This window comes from Pinus tabuliformis, chromosome Q (assembly GCF_031772625.1).
Source record: "Pinus tabuliformis cultivar Carrire ecotype Pingquan chromosome Q, CPIR1, whole genome shotgun sequence".
Classification (NCBI taxonomy): Eukaryota; Viridiplantae; Streptophyta; class Pinopsida; order Pinales; family Pinaceae; genus Pinus; species Pinus tabuliformis.
The window spans coordinates 1,361,827,023-1,361,847,620 of record NC_142296.1 but is presented as its reverse complement, the minus strand read 5'-3'; the positions used below and the strand labels follow the sequence as shown (position 1 = coordinate 1,361,847,620).

Below are 20,598 nucleotides of genomic sequence, written 5' to 3'. Positions count from 1 at the left end.
TACTAGAGGGGAGTCATCATCTTTGCTCAGTTTGCAGTTTGTGGTCATGGGAGTGCTCATGGGTGCACAGTCCTCCATTCCATATTTTTTGAGCATGTCTTTTAGATATTTGGCTTGAGATATACACAATCCTGCTCTGGTTTGAGATACTTGAAGTCCAAGGAAGTGGGACAGTTCTCCTATCATTGACATCTCAAATTCTTTTGCCATGCTTTGAGAAAATTCATGGCTCATTTCATCATTATTACTAGCAAAAATCAAATCATCGACATAAACAAGAGCAACTAGTAACTTACCTTGATCTGTCTTTATGTATAGATTGCTTCCAGCCACTCCCTTTTTGAAGCCTTGTTGTTGGAGATAGTTATCCAGTCTTGCATACCAAGCTCTAGGAGCTTGTTTCAACCCATACAAAGCCTTTTTCAACTTACAGACTAGGTCCTTTCCTGTTGTCAGATCAAAACCTTCTGGCTGCTCCATGTAGACTTCCTCCTTGAGTTCCCCATTTAGAAATGCTGATTTCACGTCCATTTGATAGATTTTGAATCCTTTCGAGCAAGCAAATGCTAAAAACATCCTGATAGCTTCCATTCGGGCCACTGGTGCAAACGTCTCTTCAAAGTCAACTCCTTCAATTTGCGAATAGCCTTTGCAAACAAGTCTTGCCTTGTTTCTGATAACCTTTCCTTCCTCATTCATTTTATTTTTGAATACCCATTTGGTTCCTATTATGTTTTTGTCCTTCGGACGAGGTACCAGCTCCCATGTCTTGTTCTTCTCAATTTGGGACATTTCTTCTTCCATTGCTTTTACCCAATGAGGATCCTTACTTGAATCTGTGAATGTTTCTGGTTCTATCATAGATAGGAGGGCAATGGCTTTTCTCTTGGGTGAGGTTGTTATCCTTCTTCTGGTCTGCACACCTTCATCTTTATCGCCAATGATCTGTTCTTTTGGATGATATCTTTCTACAAACTTCATCTTTGAAGGGGTATGAGGTGGTTCTCTTTCATCTTCTTCTTCTTCATCATCTATCTCTTCTTCTTCATCATCTATCTCTTCTTCTTTAGATTCTTCTTCTTCAATGAGAAAGTCATCTTCTTGTTCTTCAATTTCCTTTTCTGGAAGATCTTCATCAACCTTTACATCGATGCTTTCCACTATTTTCTTCAGTCGAAAATTGTAGCACTTATAAGCCTTGCTCCATGGAGAATATCCAAGAAATATCCCCTCATCAACCCGAGAATCAAATTTTCCAGGTGAACCATCATTTATTTTTATGAAGCACTTGCTTCCAAATATTTTGAAATACTTCACTGAAGCAGGTCTCCCTTTCCATAGCTCATAAGGAGTTTTGTCACAATTTGGTCTCAATTGAGTCCGATTCAATGTATAGACAGCTGTCCCTACTGCTTCCCTCCAGAATTTAGGTTGTAGGTTTGCTGCTAACAGCATGGTTCTTGCCATTTCTTGGACAGTTCGGTTTCGTCTTTCAACTACCCAATTTTGCTGAGGTGTTCTAGCAACCGAGTATTCCCTTCTAATTCCATGAATATTGTAGAACTCTCTGAACTCGTTTGATGTGAATTCTCCTCCTCGGTCTGTTCTGAGACACTTAATTTTTTAATCTCTTTCATTTTCTACAAGGGCTTTTAGATTCTTAAAACACTCAAAAGTTTCAGATTTATACTTTATGAAATATATCCACATCATTCTAGTATAATCATCAACAAATAATACAAAGTACCTTTTTCCTTGGAGTGCTTGATTTCTAGTTGGCCCACACACATTAGCATGTATGATCTCCAAGGGCTTTGATGTATAGTGTTCCTTTGTCTTGTGGCTGGTTCTAGTCTGTTTTCCATGTTGACATGGACCACACACTGCTTGATTTGGTTTGGACAACCTTGGGATGTCTTGTACAGCTTTGATCTTGCTGATATTGACCAAATTTTTGAAGCTGGTATGTCCAAGTCTCTTGTGCCACAACCAACTCTCATCTGCCTGACTCAAGTAGCATTTGTTTTCCTGAATCTTGTTCAGAACGTAAATGTTGTCTGGTGTTCTCACTCCTTTTGCCACAAGTTTCCCTGAGGCAGAGTTCCTTATTTCACAGTCTTTGGTGCTGAAAACAACCTTATGTCCTTGATCACAAATTTGGCTGACACTCAGAAGGTTGTGTTTGAGTCCGTCAACCAGCAGAGCATCTTGAGCTTTTCCTTTTCCATTGATCAGAGTAACTGTTCCTCTTCTTGCAATTTTGCCAGTTCCGCTTCCAAAGGACACATTCCCTTCCTTTTTGCTCAGTGAGATAAATTTCCTTCTGTCTCCTGTCATGTGTCTGGAGCACCCACTATCCACAAACCACTGGTTTCCATTATTTTGCGCAAATAGAGCCAGGCCGCATTTGTCCATTGTAGAGATCTTGCTGCTCGTCTTTCTTCCTTTGAGTGGGCAGTTTTGTTCATAGTGTCCATTATTGTAGCAAAAAGAGCAAGTCAGATCAAATTTAGTCAAGGGATCGAATGAATTGAAGGTTTTGATTTGTCCCTGTCTTTTGGGAGCATATGAGTTGATTACTCGGTCCTTTTGCATTGTCTTCTCACTTCTGCGAGCCATACAGTGTCTAGCTTGGTGACCGAAGTTTTTACAGTGAAAACAGTGTCCAAGAAATATGGTTTTGAAGTAACCACGGTTTAATTCGCTTTCCTTTCTGAGAATTACTCCTCCCTCGTCCTTTGGATTTTTGATGGGCCCTTGGTGGGGTACAGATTTGTATTTGCTGTAGTGTCCATGATTTGACTCCACATTCTTCTTTGGAGTAACTCTTTCTTTATTCTTGGAATCTGGGATGCACTTTTGATAAGATACTTTTTCATCTTTTGGGTTGCAAGAAAGTGCATCGGCATAGCTTTTCGCACTATTCTTAGTGCTTGAGGATTCTCCCTTGAAACCTATTCCAGACTTATCATGTTGAGGTTTTTGATTTTTCATAATAGTATCAAGTATTTGAGAGCTTTTACAACCCTTTTTAATTTGCTCCAACTCCTTTCTCAGAGATACTACTTCGGCCTCACGTTCTTCACAAGTCTCTTCTTTTTCCTTAAGCTTTGTTTCCAACAGATCTTCTCTCCTTCTTATTTCCTCGTTTTCCACTTTGAGAGAGATAATTTTGTTCCGCAGTTTCTCGTTCTCTTCAATGGCACTTATTAACAGTTCATCCACATTTCCTTTTGGCCCCGAGTCATCATCATCTGTGAGTGCCATGAATAATGCTTCTTGGCTTTCATCATGATCGCTTTCCTCATCTGATTTCTTTTTGATGACCATAAACTCATCCTCATCAGACTCACCTTGCTTGGAGAGAAGGTTTTTCTTATTGAACCCTTTCTTTTTGTATGTCATTCTTTTAGAAATTCTTTCATCATCACTGTCTTGTTTATGAGGACATTTTGCTGCATAATGACCTATTTTACCACATTTAAAACAGATAAGAGGATACTTGCCTTTAAGCTTAGATCCTCTCTTCAGCTTTCGTACATATTGAGCCAATTCGGATTCCACATCTGACTCATCACTACAGTCATTCCTTTCTTTCCCTTTCTTTGACTTTGAGGCCTTGAATGCTGCATCTTTGGAGCTAGGTCCACCTTTCCTCATTTCATAGGCAGTGAGAATTCCATGGAGTTCATCCATTTTGAGGGTGTCAAGATCCTTTGATTCTTCTATAGCACTTATTTTGGAGTCAAATCTGTCTGGAAGGGACCTTAATACCTTTTGTACAATAGTACTTTCTTCAACCTTTTCGTCCAATCCTTTCAGGGAATTTACCACTTCAGCTACTCAGAGGAGGTATGCTGCAATATCTTCTTCCTCTTCCATCTTCAAACTTTCAAATTGTCTTCTGTGAGTTTGAAGCTTTGCCTTTTTGACTTTTGAGTCTCCATCATACAAGCTAACTAGCTTCTCCCACATTTCTCTGGCAGAGTTACAGTGCATGATTTTTGTAAACTCGGAATCAGTGATTCCACTGGTGATAGAGTTCATGGCTTTTGCATTTGCAATGTAGGCTTTCCTCTTGTCTTGGTCTGTTGGAAGAGTGGAAGTCGCTCGATATTCAGTTTGACAAAAATGCCAGACTTCAGGTCCAAGGGACATTAAATAGTAAGTCATTCTTTTCTTCCAAAACCCAAAGTTAGTGCCATCAAACAGAGGAGGTTTTCCTAATGCTTCATGATTTCTCATCATGGTCGCTGATCCTTCTTCAAGCTGTTAGTCTAGAATGAAGAAGCCGGCTCTGATACCAATTGTTGGAAATACTGAGAGGGGGGTGAATCAGTATTTCTTTTTCTCACTATTGTTTTACTAGTTAAAACATATATGTTCAGAACACAAAATGAACAGCAGGAATAAATGCTTTTATTAATATAACTGTACAGAAAATAATTACAATAAATAGATTGTCACAATTGGTTGCCAAGCTCCAACTTGGACTTTGGTGAGGCTCCAACCTCCTGAGCACCAACTCTATTTTGCCAAGACACCAATCTTGGACTTAAGAGCACCAACTCCCAAGGACTTCAATCCTGTTCAATTCTGAGGCTGCAACCTCTTTGGTATACACTGGTGTGCTGCTGCGCTCTTTTCAGCTTCCACTGCTTCTGCTGCGCTCTTTTCAGCTTCCACTGCTTCTGCTGCCCCCTTTTCTTCTGTTGCTTTCACTATCTCATGTTCAGGTTATACCGTTCATGAACAACCGCTACAGTTCTCTGTTTTTGCTGCTTTTATATGCTCCATGCCCCTGTCCATTCATTTCCTCTTACATGCTGGCTCTTTGGCTTCCTCCTCACTTGATCGCTTGACACTTCGGCTTCCATTCCTTTGCTTCTTCTGTCTATACAAGTGTTCCAAAATCTGAGTAGAAAAACCCAAACTCCCCTTTCTTAAATAAAACTCGGCCCTTGACCTGTGGTTAATACCTTACAGGCTTTATCGGAGGCGTTTAATCACCCATCGAAAGCCACCACCCGAGCGTTTTAATCAACCATCGAAAGCCACCAACCAAGCCTTTAATCAACCATCACCGAGCGCTTTAATCAACCATCGGAAGCCACCACCCGAGCCATCAATCAACCATCACACAGGCTTTAATATATATCTTAACCCCGCGGCCATGTATCATATAATACACGGAAAACATTATAAACCCCCGCTCTAATTCAAATGTCGGACTTTAATTATTATGCACCCGCCTTTACAATTATCGGCGGGTCCGGATTTTGCAACCATAACAAAACTCTTAAGGCCTGACCTCCGATGAGGAGCGGACCCGATGCTCTTTTAGACTCCCTTCTATACTGGTTTCGGATCCGTCATATCGGCGGATTCGTATCGGCGGGATTGTTATAACAGAACGAGTTTAAGGACCCGATCTCCCATTCAACCATCCTCTATATAATTTCGGCTCCGGATGATTCGGCGATTTCGCTGATCGCTACCTCCGAAATGATACAAGTCCTCCGCGGACCCGATATGCTATGCACCACAGTTTATATTTTATCGCATCCGCCTCCGCCCAAAGGTAATTCGTCGGCGATCGGCGATCGCTCGTCGCGGGTTATATCTGTATGCATCCGCCGATACAAAACCGGACCCGATCTCCCTTTAGGCTGCTCTCTAATATAATTTCGGCTCCGGATGATTTCGGCGATCGCTACCTCTGCTGCTCCAATGCGATACAAGAGTTCTGCGGACCCGATATGGTTGTATATTCTGCTTTATAAGATTTCGGCTCCGGGCTGTCGGCGGTGTCACATATCGCATCCCCCGATCCTTCCGACGCGATCGCTCTGATATGCCGATTGCGGATTAGATCCCCGCCGTCCATTATTCCTTCAGATCGGACGGTCAGCGCTAAATCACATATCACGTCCACTCTCACCCCTAAGGGTTCCGATACGATATCGCTGCTATTTGCCTCCACTCCCGATAATCGTTAATACATGCATATGTGGGTTTTCATTGCCCGAACAATCGCCCGATAGTATTAATGAAGGCATATATGGCTCAACAACTCCCGATAATGTTGTCTGAGGCATATATGGCTCTATTTGCTTTTGTAGCTCCTCCGATGGCTCCTCTTGCTCTGACACTCCTTCGATATGGCTCCTCTTGCTCTGGCACTCCTCCGATATATGTGGCTCCTCTGGCCTGGTCCGCTCCTCTTGGCTCCTTTTGCTCCTCTTGGCTCTGATATGCTCTGTCTCCTCCTCTTGAATATTGCCATATTGACATCAATGACAATCTGTGTCCAACAGAAGATTCTAATAAGTTTGGGAGATATTAAAATAATTAATATTTTTAATGGAGTCCCTAAGTCTAAACTTAAGGAAATTAAAATATTAATGTGAATTAATATAAAATTGTGTCAGAATGGTCCAAAAGTCATGGATCAAGCCAAATCTAATCTTAGCCGCTGATTAGGGACTTAATCTCGTTCGTTGATTTGTCAACGAGAAAAGTATAAGAGGAGACTTGAGGGTCACTTGGAGAACACGCCAAGAGATCAAGATTTCGACTTTCTAGGGCCAGGTTTGCTGAGAAATTTGAGAGAGTGATCTGGAGTTGCAGCTGAGGGGCAGTGAATACAGAAGCAAAGGGGCAGAGATAGTGTCGAGAGGATCAACGCAGCAGACGAGAAAGCTAACACAGAGGGCAGAAGCCAGAACTGCCGAAACAGTCGGGAAAGCTGATGCAGAGAGCAGAAGTCGGAACTGCCGGGAATTGTCGAAACTGCTGGGAAAGCTGACACAGAGGGCAAAAGCCAGAACTGCTGGGAACAACCAAAACTGCTAAGAACTACCGGGAATGCTGACACAGAGGGCAGAAAAGGTTGACGCTGGGGTTTTTCGTGGGGTAGATTGGAGCTGAGGAGTTGCTGGAGTGTTTATCTGGGGTTTCAGTTAGAGCATCTGTCTCCGAAGGAGAGGTAATACTACCGAGATTTTTCTCTGTTGGGTGAGCCGGATTTGGCACCCAGATTGTATTCTGAAACTGCTTAATAAATCAAACGCTTAGATAGTTGCACCAGTTTTCCCGCATTGGGTTTTTCTGGAAACATTAGTCCAAAAATAACGGTGTCATTTGTGTGCTTGTTTCTGTTTCCTTAAATCGATGATCTGTAATGTGTTGAGCATGTACTTGTGTTTATTTTCAGTATTTACATGGTAAATAACTTGTTAATTTATCAGAACAAGTAGGAAGGAATAAATCAGAAAGTACATGGAGGGTTTCTAACTGTTAGACTTAGAAACTTCAACACCCCCAAGGAAAAAGTACATTCCTCTATGGAGAATCATTAATGAAAGATGGAAAAAACAACTCCATAAATCTTTTCATGCAGCAGGCTACTACTTAAATCCAAGGTATGTAATTCCAATTTTCAAAGCTTATAAGTTTTGTCATTCATTAGAAAAGCTTTTCCAAACATTCAAAATCAATTGATGAATATTTTTTTATTTTTTGAATTTTGAAATACCGTTACCCTATATATTTTGAGGCAGATGGGGAGGTAAAATATGGATTGTATAGATGCATTGAACGCATGATCCCAAATCCCAAGATTCAAGATCAAATACATACCAAGCTTTAGAACTCTAGTGAGAGTACCAGTACCTTTGACATGTTTGTGGCTATAAGAAGTGGAGCAAGGGATCCACTAGGCAAGAGATGTCAAAATACACATTGTAATTGTTGAGTCCAAGTTTCAAAATCATTTGTTAATACGTCTTTGCCTTCAACCCTTTTTCAGCTTATTGGTGGCGAAAATTTGGTAGCCAGTGCCCTGAATTGCAAAAATTTGCAATTTGGATATTGAGCCAAACATGCAGTTCTTCAAGGTGTGAACGGACTTGGGGCATATTTTAGCATATACATACCAAAAAAGAAATCGTTTGGAGCAAAAATGGTTGAACGACACCGTTTATGTTCAATACAACCTTAGGTCGAGGCATAACCAATTGCTAAAAAAACTCCTGAATCAAACAACATCGTCTTGGGTGATTTTGATCCAACAACAAAATGGGTTGTGGAGAGTCAGGCACCATCATTTGATAATGAAGACCTTTCTTGGTTGAACTTGGACGGACCTTCACATGCTCTACAGGGAGAGATATTACAAGTACCACCTTCAGGACCAGGGTAATCAAGCCGAAATCCCATTGTAGACTTAGAGGCTACTCATTCTGCGAATGAGGAGAATGAGGAGGATGATGATTTTGATGATGGCCATTAGCACTTGTAGTTGTAGTATTGTAGTATCATGCTTATGTTTGGACTGTAGAGGCCATTTACAACATGTTTCTTGATGTCTTTTGGTTCAGCGATGTATAGCACTAAGTGCTATTTTGGCTAATGCACTCTTGCTATATCAATGAGATTTTTTGCATATTTGCGTATAAATGGTTTGGATTCATATGGATGCACATAAATATATATATATATATATATATATATATATTTTTCTTTAAAATTTGAACATTATATGTGTTTTTGGTTGACCAATGTTTTGGTCCGATTTTCTTACCGGTTCCTAGTTAAAGGGGTTTAGCGATTCGGTTCTAATAACATTGTTATAGATCAAGATATCATCAAAGAATACCAGCACAAATTTGCATAGGAAGGGTTCAAAAATTTTGTTCATGAGGCACTAGAAAGTGGATAGATCATTACAATGACGAAAGGTATCAATAGAAGTTCATAATGACCTTCATGTGTTCTAAAAGTTGTCTTTGGGATGTTTGTGTCTTTCATCCCGATTTGGTGTTATCCTATATATAGATCAAGCTTAATGAAAATCTTTTCTCCATGAAGTTCATCCAAGAGATCATGAATAACTGGATGGTAAATTTGTCCTTGATTGTTAATTTGTTGAGAGCCCTAAAATCAGGACACATGCACCAAGTGCCTGCGTTATTTAGCACCATCATTACTAATGATGAATAAGAGCTTTTACTGGGATGAATGACCCCAGCCTCCAATAGTTCCTTAATGATATTTTTCTATTTCATTCTTTTGTGCAAAAAGGTGTCGATAAGGACATACATTTGGTGGTTGACTACTTGGAACCAGGGGAATGCCCTGGTCATGCTCATTAGGCTTGCTGATCAAGTCCTCAAAATTTTCAAACCAAAGCAAATTCTTCAAGTACCTTCGTGCAGAGAATGCAAACGACGGCTCATTCTTATTGTCAAGCTGTATTGTTTATCAAATCCATAACTGTATGTTATACCAGCCATCATTTGATTTTGTATTTTAAACACTGCACTTAATGTCTCGAAAAAGAACCAAAACTTCCTATAGCATAGTTCAGTACATCATCAATCACCTTTCAACCAATAATCTACTGTTGATGTCCACTGGTTGGTGAACATGCTCAACATCAAATTAAAATGACATGAACCTCATTCAAGGGAAGATTGACAGTGGGACTTCCATTGAATGACTCAAGGAAATGAAAAATTTCTGAGGTACCCCTGTGAAAACCAAGGGGTAACAGCACACATGGTTCATTCAATCTTGAGTTTTAACTTTGGTTGATATCTAATGAATGGTACATCTTGAATGGAACGGTATACTTCTATTGTTTTTAAATAACACATGTAAATATGGGCATCCATTTGATTCTGACAATTCTGTGGATATTAAATTCGAATGAACTTTTATATATCTGACAACAGCAGTACTAAACTTTTGATTCGTGGGGTATTAATGCATAGTGATCTGGCATTTGTTCATAATTCCGAACCATAGCACCTTCATTTTCTCAAACGCATTTGATCCATATGGTTTTCTATGTTTTTTTTATTCTGAATTTTACATGGTCTATGGCTCCCCTTTCTTTTTTGAAATCGTTATGAGCTCATGATGTGATTGTATGGATTATCGATGTGTCATTAAACCCACAAATATAATTTTCTTATTACTGTTGTTTGAAGGAATCTCACAAAAAATTGTCACCATTGTGACAATATCATTTCATAGTTGATACTCATTTGCACTTGGCTTTATAAATATTGTTTGTGAAATAATTTAATCAAGTCACCTTTTGGCTTTCAATGTGCCCGTAGAAGTTCATTGTCACCAAGCCTTGACCAGCACCCTTCAAATCAAGTTAGTTTAGTGAGATAGTCTTGAGTGGTTTCCCCCTAAGGGAATACCCCTTGGCTTTTAAATTTTTCCAAGCCTAAAGAGTGGAATGGTCAGTAGGTGACAGGTGGTGACCACTTGATAGGATCCTTAGGTTTTTCCTTTCAGAGAGGTTAGGACTTTTCCTCTAGGAAGAACCCGAACGATAACAAGGCTGACAGGCTGTGATGCAGAGAAGAGCTTCATGGGTGCTAAACAATAATAAACAAAATACTTGAATAATTTGTTTCCTGAAAAATGACACATTCCCCTGGCAAAATAATTCAATCTTCCTGCAATATATTTGAAACTCTACAATTATAATTCTTTTGATATGTGATCATGCAAGGAAAGTGTTAATGTTCAAGGAAAAATATAGGAGAGTTCTAAATTTCTGCAACAATATCCCTCTTGATACACAATTTATGCTCAAGAACATTTACAGACATATTTCAAGCCTGTTTGAGCACAGCATTTTGAAAGGAAATCACCAAGTAAAGGGGAAACTGATGTAAGGGGTCAACATAATCATAAAAGGAATAGTAAAATTCACATTTTCAGCAAATATATCTTGCTCTAGCACCTTTTAGCAAGCACATTGATGTGATATACTAAATTTGTAAACACTATCTTTGTGGAACCAGCCAAAAATAGAAAAGAGTAGCGACCTATACAAAAATTTGACAGTAGTCTGTGTTATGATGCAATATAGCACTATTTCTTGTACAGGCTACCTTGCTTAAATGAGCAACAATACTCCTAGAAGCTGATCTCAAAATCAAACATCTAGTTATGGAGTATGGTAAAGAACTGTTGCTTCTGTATAGGAGCTCCTTAGCATGCATCTTACACTGAAGATATATGAACACTTGTCGAATTCTGCTAAAGTACCTTTGAGTTTGCTTGTCATTATAGATACTTAGCATTCTGACTATAGAGACAACTTGTGGATTTAGTCTTTAATTACCTGGTCTTGAAATGGAGCCGGCACGCGGTAATTATGACTGTGTATTTGCTTTCCAGGCCATTTGTCAATACCTACAAACAAAAGAACACATATCCATTATAAGCCACATATAGCAGCAATCATCAATACAACCATGAGTAAATGTGAAAGTAGCTGATTCAATTGGCACATGCTCATAACAATTACATCTACTGAAAACACAGTCAATCATTTTTATTGTTTTGGCAATTCTCAGGGGTTTAAACTGCACTTGTAATCCTGTTGCTGTTAATTTTGCTTGGGACTGAATATTTTTCTATGCCTTCTCTGGTTATATATATTGTTCAACATATGTAGGCTTTTCCATCTTTATAATTTGATCTGTTATATGGTTTCCTAATTGCTTTGTTGCTGTTTAGATCATGTACCAGAGCCTAGAAGTATTGACTGTTGTATTATAAGTTATAACCATTCAAGCATATAACCGAGAACAATTAATCAAGAATAAGAATACCTTCTGCTGGAGGGTAGAGCTCTGCTAAATTGTTCTCCAGCATAAGCTGTGTTACACAAAATCCAGCACCCACAGAAATGTAATGTCCCAAGCACCATAGTGAAAGCTGTGTAACTTCAGAAAGCTGCCTACTGTCACCTCAGCAGCTCTTCCCCACAATTTAGGTTGGCTCTTCTCCAACACAAGGGGGGATTTCCTAAAGTAGGATTATCAAGGCTACAGAGTGTGGGCTCAAGGTGAAATTTTAAGAGTAAGCCTTGATAAAATAATGGTTGTAGTACAGTGTTACCTCTAAAACATGCATCTACATGGAAAAAGTCCCAATCCATGGATGCAACCCAAGGGCAACTCAAAAGGGCTACAACTATCACCTCAATAACTCCCTATCTCACTTTCGGTTGACTCTTCTCCAACACAAAAGGGGTATCCCCAAGTAGGATTACTAAGGTTGTGACAAGGAGGTTGAAGGTGATGTGGAGAGATAGCTTAGTAAAACAATATTTTTTGTAATACAGTGAAAATAAAGGGGTGAAGTAGAGCCAAGACTAATGCCTATCCAATATTGGGCCTGTTACCCATCCAAATAAATGGGTAACCCCAAAAGCAAAAAAAAAATTCCTAAGTTGCAGCTTGCCACCCTACAACCCTACCATGTTCCACATATAGCCAGCCTCAAATTCCTTTCATCAATGATCCGGTTACTATATTCGTTAATCTAGCTTACTCATCCGATGAAGGTAGGTCATCAATTGTGAGTTACTTCAACCATTTTTGTATTCAAGTGCTTGCATTTAATGATTAAAGCATTCTAGTATGGATCACAAGTTGAAATTGGATTATAACCGGTATTGGTTGTGTACTTTTTCCCATACTTCACCTTGGTGGTTATCATGTGTCCCTCATCTAGTGTGACCTTCCTTAGGGTCTTTTCTTTCACTGTCTAGGAAGGGCCCAAATAGGAGGCTCTAATGGTGGTAGCGCTCCATGTTATTCATACTTAATACTTGCCTGTTGAAGTTTCTAAGTTTACTTAGTTAGAAACCCTCCATGCACTTTATCTGATTTATTCCTACCTACTTGTTATTTTCTTTAACAAGTTATTTACAATGTAAATACTGAAAATAAACACTAGTGCATGCTCAACATATTACAAATCATCAACTAAAAGAAACAAGAATAAAAACACCATATGACACCATTATTTTTGGACTAATGTCCCCGGAAAAACCCAATGTTGGAAAATCGGTGCAGCTATCTGAAGGTTTTCTTATTAAGCAATATCAGAGTACAATCTCGGTGCCGAAACTAGCCTACCCAACAGAGAATTCCTTAGCAGTAATACCTCTCCGTTTTAGATAGATCTACTGGCTGAAACCCCAGATAATCCTTCCAGCAGCTACTCAGCACCAATCTGCCCCTGAAACCCCAGTGTCTGCCCAATCTGGACTGTGTCAGCCTCTCTTAGCCCAGCGTTGGCCCTGCGTCAACCGATCTTGGCCTGCATCAGCGCCAGGAGGCCCTGTGTCAGCTCTTTGAGCCTCTGTGTCAGGCTTCAGCTACGCTGGCCCCTCTGGTGCTTTGCGCAGCACTTAGCTGCCTCTGCATGGCCTTGCATGAGCACTGGCTGCTCCTGCATCTCTCTCTCTGGCTGCTCAGCTGCTATCTCTGCCTCTTTGTCTCTCTGTACTCAACGCCCCTCAGTTGATCTCCCAATCATTGATTCTGTCTCTCTTAGCAAACCTCGCTCTAGAGAATAGAATGACTGATCACTCTGGAGTATTCTCCAAGTGACCCTCAAGCCTCCTCTTATACTTTTCTTGTTGACATATCAATGGCCGAGATTAAGTGCCTAATCAACGGCTAAGATTAGATCTGGCTTGATCCATGTCTTTTGGACCACTCTAACACCGATTCATATTAATACACATTAATATTTTATTTTCCCTAAGTTTAGACTTAGGGACTCCATTAAAAATATTAATTATTTTAATATCTCCTGATCTGTTTAGAATCTGCCCAAACCTTTTCTGGGTATTGGAGATCTCATGTGCCCCAACCTTTCCACCAAATTTCGTGGCTAAAGCACATTCGATGCTACCCCAAATCAACACTCCCTCTTAGTGAGGACTGTGCTCTAGCAATACTCCTCACTGAGTACTACTCTGATCATCCGACATTGTTACCTGTGCTGATGCTAGGCCTTCCTGCCCAACAACCTCTGCACTGCTGCATCCTGTACTATTGTCCATGGTTTTGCCACTGCCATTACTGCATCTATACGACAGCTCCCTCTGCATTTGTGTTGTTGTTGGTCCTTTCCCCCAGCACAACATCCGCACTGCACCTCCTCTCATCGTGTTGCATCGTGTTGCCCACTATTGCACTGCAACTCAGTTACTAAGAAGTAAGTAACTGATCTCTGAATCTGACCTCCTTGTTGGGCTAGAGACACCCACTGATGCTGAAGCTCCCTCTGTCACTGACAAGTGCTCCCTCTCTGACCTCTGCGCTGCTGCAACAACTCCTTGCATCTCGCACCGTTGCACACCTCTATGTGCCATCCTGCACTGGTGCAACACTCCTGTGCCTCTCACACTGCTGCAGCCTGCTAGCCTCGCGCTGTCTCGGGACTCCTGCATTATAGCTCTCTCTGCCGCTCCATCCGCTTCTCTACCCACTCAACCAGTCTTGCTACTCCTCGTCGGGGCTCCCATAGCAAGGTCTAATCCAAGAGGCTAGATACCTCAAGGATCCTGCCCCTCATCGCCTGTAGTCCTCCTAACTACAGCTTGATGTCTCCCCACCTCCGCTCAAGTGGTGCGTGTGCACTCATGGCACAGTCATCGTCTGTCAAAACTTCCTTCTCTGCCCATGTTGGCACTGCCTTAGTCTCGAAAGACTCTCCCTTACTCTTCTTCCTTGGACACTGGGTCACATAATGACCCAGCGCCCCACAGTGGAAGCACTTGATCTTGGAGAGATATTTCTTCTTCTGCTTCTCCTGCTTTCCCTCAGATGCTAGGGCCACATCCTCCTCCTCCTTCTTGACCTTGATCCCTTTGCTGCTGCTACCTGTCTTTGATTGTCGTCTGATCTCTTCCTGGCGAAGAGTTGCCCACATCTCGTCCTAAGGTAGGAGATTCCCGCTGCCCAAGATACTCTGGACAAATACTTCCCAATCTTCTGAGACAGCATTCAGGTTTGTCCTCACCATAAGCTCCTGATCCGGTGTCGCTCCTATAGCAGTCAATTGATCTCGGATCTCATTCAGTCCTGCGAGGAAGGTGTCAATCGATTGACCCTTCTTCATCTGATACGACCTCATCTAGTTCTCGAGCAGCATTCTTCTCTGCACAGAAGTATGCTAGTACAGCTTCTTAAGAGCCTCCCACATTTCAAATGTCGTTTCCTTCTCGGTTATATGTGGTACCACATGATCCTTGACCCCGTCAAGGATAATGCAATTGGTCCTCACCATCGCCTCTTCGTACCTATCATTATCATTGGGGTCAACTGGGACAGCTATTACCTTCAAGGCGAAGTTCTTGACACGATTCCTGTCAAACACTGATAAGATTCTGGCCTTCCACACTGCGAAGTTTAATGCTCCATCCAATTTATTCTGGTCTCTTACCCCGTGTAGTGCCATGATGCTCCTCTACTTCCCTCCTGGAAGTTCTCTGTTCGACTCCTCTGAGTCTCTACTTCTAGTCTGGAAGTTCTCTTCTAGACTCCCTTTGAGTCCTAATTTCCCTCCTGGAAATCCTTCTGCCGCTTGTCTAGATACCCCCTACTCTGATCGACTTGTGCAGCTGCACTTCTGATCTGGGTTCCTCGGCTAGAAACCCTCATTAACAACTCCTCTGGCCCTGCTCTGTGAGGTACTGTTTTGATTACAGTACCTCACTAGCTCCACTCTGCAATATTCCTGTAGCCTTCTAGACCCCAGCAACTGCCTCTTTGTGAATTGCGTCAGCCCCTCTCTACCTCACGTTGGCTCTATGTCACCCCGGATGGGTCTGCGTCAGCCCTGGGATGCCCTGCATCAACCCTCTGGCCCCTGTGTTAGCAACACTGGCCTCTTTGAGGCTCTGCGCAGTTCTCAACTTCTTCTGCGTGGCTCTGGTTGGCTCTACGTCAGCGTCTGTCACCTCGGGACAGTTGTTTTCTATTGCTATTGCTCCGCTCAGCTAGTGTCCTTTAGTCCTCCTATGATCTACAATCACGCTATGATAACATGTTGAAGTTTCTAAGTTTACTTAATTAGAAACCCTCCATGCACTTTATCTGATTTATTCCTACCTACTTGTTATTTTCCTTAACAAGTTATTTACAATGTAAATACTGAAAATAAACACTAGTGCATGCTCAACATATTACAAATCAGCAACTAAAAGAAACAGAAACAAACACACCATATGACACCATTATTTTTGGACTAATGTCCTCGGAAAAACCCAATGAGGGAAAATCGGTGCTGCTATTTGAGTGTTTTCTTATTAAGAAATATTAGAGTACAATCTGGGTGTCGAAACTAGCCTACCCAATAGAGAATTTCCTTAGCAGTAATACCTCTACGTTTGAGACAAATCTATTGGCTGAAACCCCGGATAATCCTTCTAGCAACTACTCAGCACCAATCTACTCCTGAAACTGCAGCGTCTGCCCAATCTGGACTAGGTCAGCCTCTCCTAGCCCAGCGCTGGCCTTGCATCAGCTATCTTGGCATGCGTCAGCCCCAGGAGGCCCTGCGTCAGCTCTCTGAGCCTCTGCGTCAGCTACGCTGGCCCCTCTAGTGCTCTGCTCAGCACTTAGCTGCCTCTGTGTAGCCCTGCGTGAGCACTGGCTACGCCTACGTCTCTCTCTCTGACTGCTTTGCTGCTATCCCGACACTATCTTTACCTCTCTGTCTCTCTGTACTCAATGCCCCTCAGCTGCTCTCCCGATCACTGATTCTATCTCTCTTAGCAATCCCCGCTCTAGATAATAGAATGACTAATCACTTTGGTGTATTCTCCAAGTGACCCTCAAGCCTCCTTTTATACGTTTCCTGTTGACATATCAACGGCTGAGATTAAGTCCCTAATCAACGGCTAAGATTAGATTTGGCTTGATCCATGTCTTTTGGATCACTCTAACACAGATTCATATTAATACACATTAATATTTTATTTTCCCTAAGTTTAGACTTAGGGACTCCATTAAAAATATTAAATATTTTAATATCTCCTTATTTGTTTAGGATCTGCCCAAACCCTTTCTGGGTATTGGAGATCTCATGTGCCCCAACCTCTCCACCAAATTTCGTGGCTAAAGCACATCTGATGCTACCCCAAATCAACATTGTCATCATTCCCCTATATCCATTATCCCATCTTTTGATTGGTTGTTGTCAATTGCTCGTACTAGTTCCCTATTGGCCTTGTCCTATGAGAAGAAGGGCTTCAACAGACCTGAAGTTGATGCAATTGTAAGAAAAGAAAGAGCATGAGCCAAATGTTAAAATGCAAAAGAATGGTAAGGGATGTAAAGCAAACAAAAGCCAATTTTAGCTTGAGCTCTACCCCCTCTTATATAGCCACTCGTCCTTGAGAGTATCCATGCATATCATGCATATCAAAGTAAAAGGAACTCTAAATGAACATCTCGATCCTGATGAAGTGATAAACTACTCATTATTAAAAGGTATTACATGGTCATTATTGCTTGATAAATCCATAAAGCTTGTTAAGCAAGCCATGTCAAAGCAACAAAGAAAAAGACAAGTATGAGGGCTTGGAAAAGCAAAGGTAAGGGAAGATAACTCAAGCAGCTCGACACTCCCTCTACAAAAGCATTGTGGGCAACGGTTTGCATCAATGTTATCAAAACAGAATCAGTGAATGAACCAAAAAACCTTTGTGGACAGGGACCAATCAAAAACCGAAAACAAAAAAAAACTAAAACCAAAAAACAAAAAACTAAAACTAAAACTAAAAAAAAACAAAACAAAACAAACAAAAAAATGCAAAATTTCTCATTTACATAGCATGTAAGGGTGCACATAACCAAAATAGCATCAAGTGCAATCCATCTTTGAACCGAAAATACATCAACAAATAGGCTCTAGATGACCTTTAGCATCCAAAAAAATCATGCTACAACAAATTCCTACATATCATCAAAATCATTGCTTATATTGGCATCTTCGTCATCTGTTGAAATTTGATGAGTTTCCCGCATACCCAACCCGGTTTTAATTTCACCATATCACTCCCATTCAATTAAATGCCCTTTCCCATAAACATACATTCAACATATAGAATTCTGAAAATGAAATTTTCAGATTAAAACACATGGGACTGTCAACACATGTTGAAAATAAATATGGGCATAACCAGACCAGCGATACACATAAAAATACACACAAATTTTTGGTCAATTTAGACACAGGCAAAACCCCTTCAATCTTCTCTGGGGAAAACCTATTAGAGAGCTCTTCAAATTTATTTATCTTTCAAGTTCAAGAAAAATATATTTGCAGACAAAACAAAACAGCTAAATACAACTTATCTCTTCAGCCCAAAACTCTTTGAAAACTGTGCCCACTTTGCCTTGATTTGCATGCCCACTTGAAACTGAAAATATGTACTATACGGATTTTTTTTCAAAAAAAATCTAAACTTCTCTCGAACGGTGTGCATTTCACAACATTCAATGTTGTTCATATTGTACCTTATGTTGTCTTCTAATCCTTGATTTCCATGCCCATCTTTGCCCAGAAATCACTCCTTCAACTTGCTGCAACAAATTTCTCCTTCAAAACTTTTCTCCAACTCTAAACCTCCTTTCTCCAATCTGCTTATGAAGAATGAATGTAGTTTCTCTTTTATTTTCCCCTTTTTGTTTCTCTAAATGACTTTTGGGCAACCCTAAGATTAATGGCTCAGATTTATTTAGATCAAGGGATGAGAATAAATGTGCATTTAATTCTCATTTATACTTTTTAACTCACCCATTAAATAAAGTACCCACATTGTACTTTATGTCTAAAGTCACTTTCACTTTATAAAGTCACACTTAGGAAAATAATTATTTTGGACACTTTTCCCTAGGTAGAGACAAACCCATGGGAAACCACTTGTCCAAGGTACATTAAAAATCAACATTCCCTCTTATCGAGGAAAGTGTTTCTCACCACACCCATTTTGTCCCTGAAATGGACATGCTTGCCTCTTGGCAAGGACTTCGTGAGAACATCGGCCACCTGCTCATCTATTGATATATACTCCAGCTTCACTACCCCCTTCTGAACATAGTCCCTGATGAAATGATATCTGATGTCAATGTGTTTTGACCTGTCATGAAACACTGGATTCTTCGTGAGTTTGATGCAACTCTAATTATCACAGTGAATAACCGTCAGTCTCAACTCCTGATCAAATAGGCCATACAACAACTTGCGAAGCCAAATGGCCTCACAACTAGCCTAAATAGCAGCCATATACTCAGCCTCAGAAGAGCTCAAAGCAACTGACTTTTTCTTTCGACTAAACCACGACACAACTATCGAACCCAATCCGAAGAAACACCCTAAAGTTCTTTTCCTGTCAAAAGCACAGGCTACCCAATTTGAATCTGTGTGACCTACCAACCTCACTCCATCCCCCCGCCTATAGTCCAGACCATAATCAACAGTCCCCTACACGTAGCGAAGAATGTGCTTTGCAGCTATCCAGCGCACCAACCTAGGCTCAACCATGAATTGGCTAAGTGTGTTCACTATAAAGCATATATCTGGCCTAGTGTTGACCAGCTACATCAAGGACCCAATAAGCTGCCAATACAATATGGGATCCACCAAACTAGAATCTGAAGCATGAAGCTTCTTCCAGTTAGTGATCATAGGTGTAGACATGGGTCTACAGTCTACCATGTGAAATCTGCTCAACACATCCACAGCATACTATCCCTACCCCAGAAAGATATGTCGCTCCTCCTGCCACACCTCAAGCCCCAAAAAGTAATGCATCAGCCCAATGTCCTTCATCTCAAACTCCATAGCAAGATCCTCCTTACAACCACTAATCAGTCTCTCTGCCCCAGTAATAAACAAGTCATCAACATACAACACAAGAATGAGCGGATGATCCCCTACAACAATGTAGTATAGGTTTGGATCTGCATCACTCTTCGTGAAAACCATCTGTTGCAAGTAAGTACCAATCCTCGAATACCAAGCTCTCGGAGTTTACTTAAGTCCGTAGAGTTCTCGCCTCAATCGGCATACATGGGTTGCCCGCCCAAGTACCTCAAAGCCCTGTGGCTACTCAACATACACCTCCTCCTCTATAACTCCATTCAAAAATGTGGTCTTCACATCCATCTGATGGATCTGCCAACCCATTTCTGCAGCAATAGAAATAAGGGACCAGATAGAAGTGTATTGAGCTACGGGAGCGAAGGTCTCATCATAGTCAACTCCCTCTATCTGTGAGAACACTCTAGCCACAAACCTCGCCTTAAACTTCTCAATGTTGCCATCTGCAGCATGCTTGATCTTGTAGAGCCACCTGAAAGTCACAACTGACTTGCCCTTAGGCCTAGGCACCACTTACCAGACATTGTTCTTAATGATAGAGGCATACTCCTCCACCATAGCCTCTCTCCATACCTCCTAACTGGCAGCCTCCTCATAGCTATTAGGCTCAGAGTCAACAATGTTGGTAGCCTTGGCTACATAACTGTAAAATCGCTTAGGTGGCACACTTTTCTTGTTCACCCTCTTCGGAGGACCAACGGACTCTGCTTCCTTCAAGGCATTTTGAAGCCACTTGGGCTTCCTCTTCCTCGAAGAATATTCCCCATAGGGAACCTCATCCTCTACCCCCTAGTCTGGTGAACCTGAAGGTCTGCCAACTGACCCTGGTGTGTCTGTACCAGCGACTATCCTCAAGGAACCTGTACTGACACT

The 20,598-nt window shown here is 41.2% G+C and overlaps 1 protein-coding gene across 3 annotated transcripts in view; it reads right to left on the bottom strand.

The window, feature by feature from the left end:
* LOC149224983 (flavin-containing monooxygenase FMO GS-OX-like 4) overlaps positions 1-20,598 on the bottom strand; it is a 320,681-nt gene that overhangs the window by 208,541 nt on the left and 91,542 nt on the right. For all 3 annotated transcript variants that reach the window (XM_089386382.1, XM_089386380.1, XM_089386381.1), the window contains exon 2: positions 11,153-11,223. In XM_089386382.1, coding sequence (XP_089242508.1) covers positions 11,153-11,223 — 71 coding nt within the window. The remainder of the gene's footprint in view (positions 1-11,152; positions 11,224-20,598) is intronic.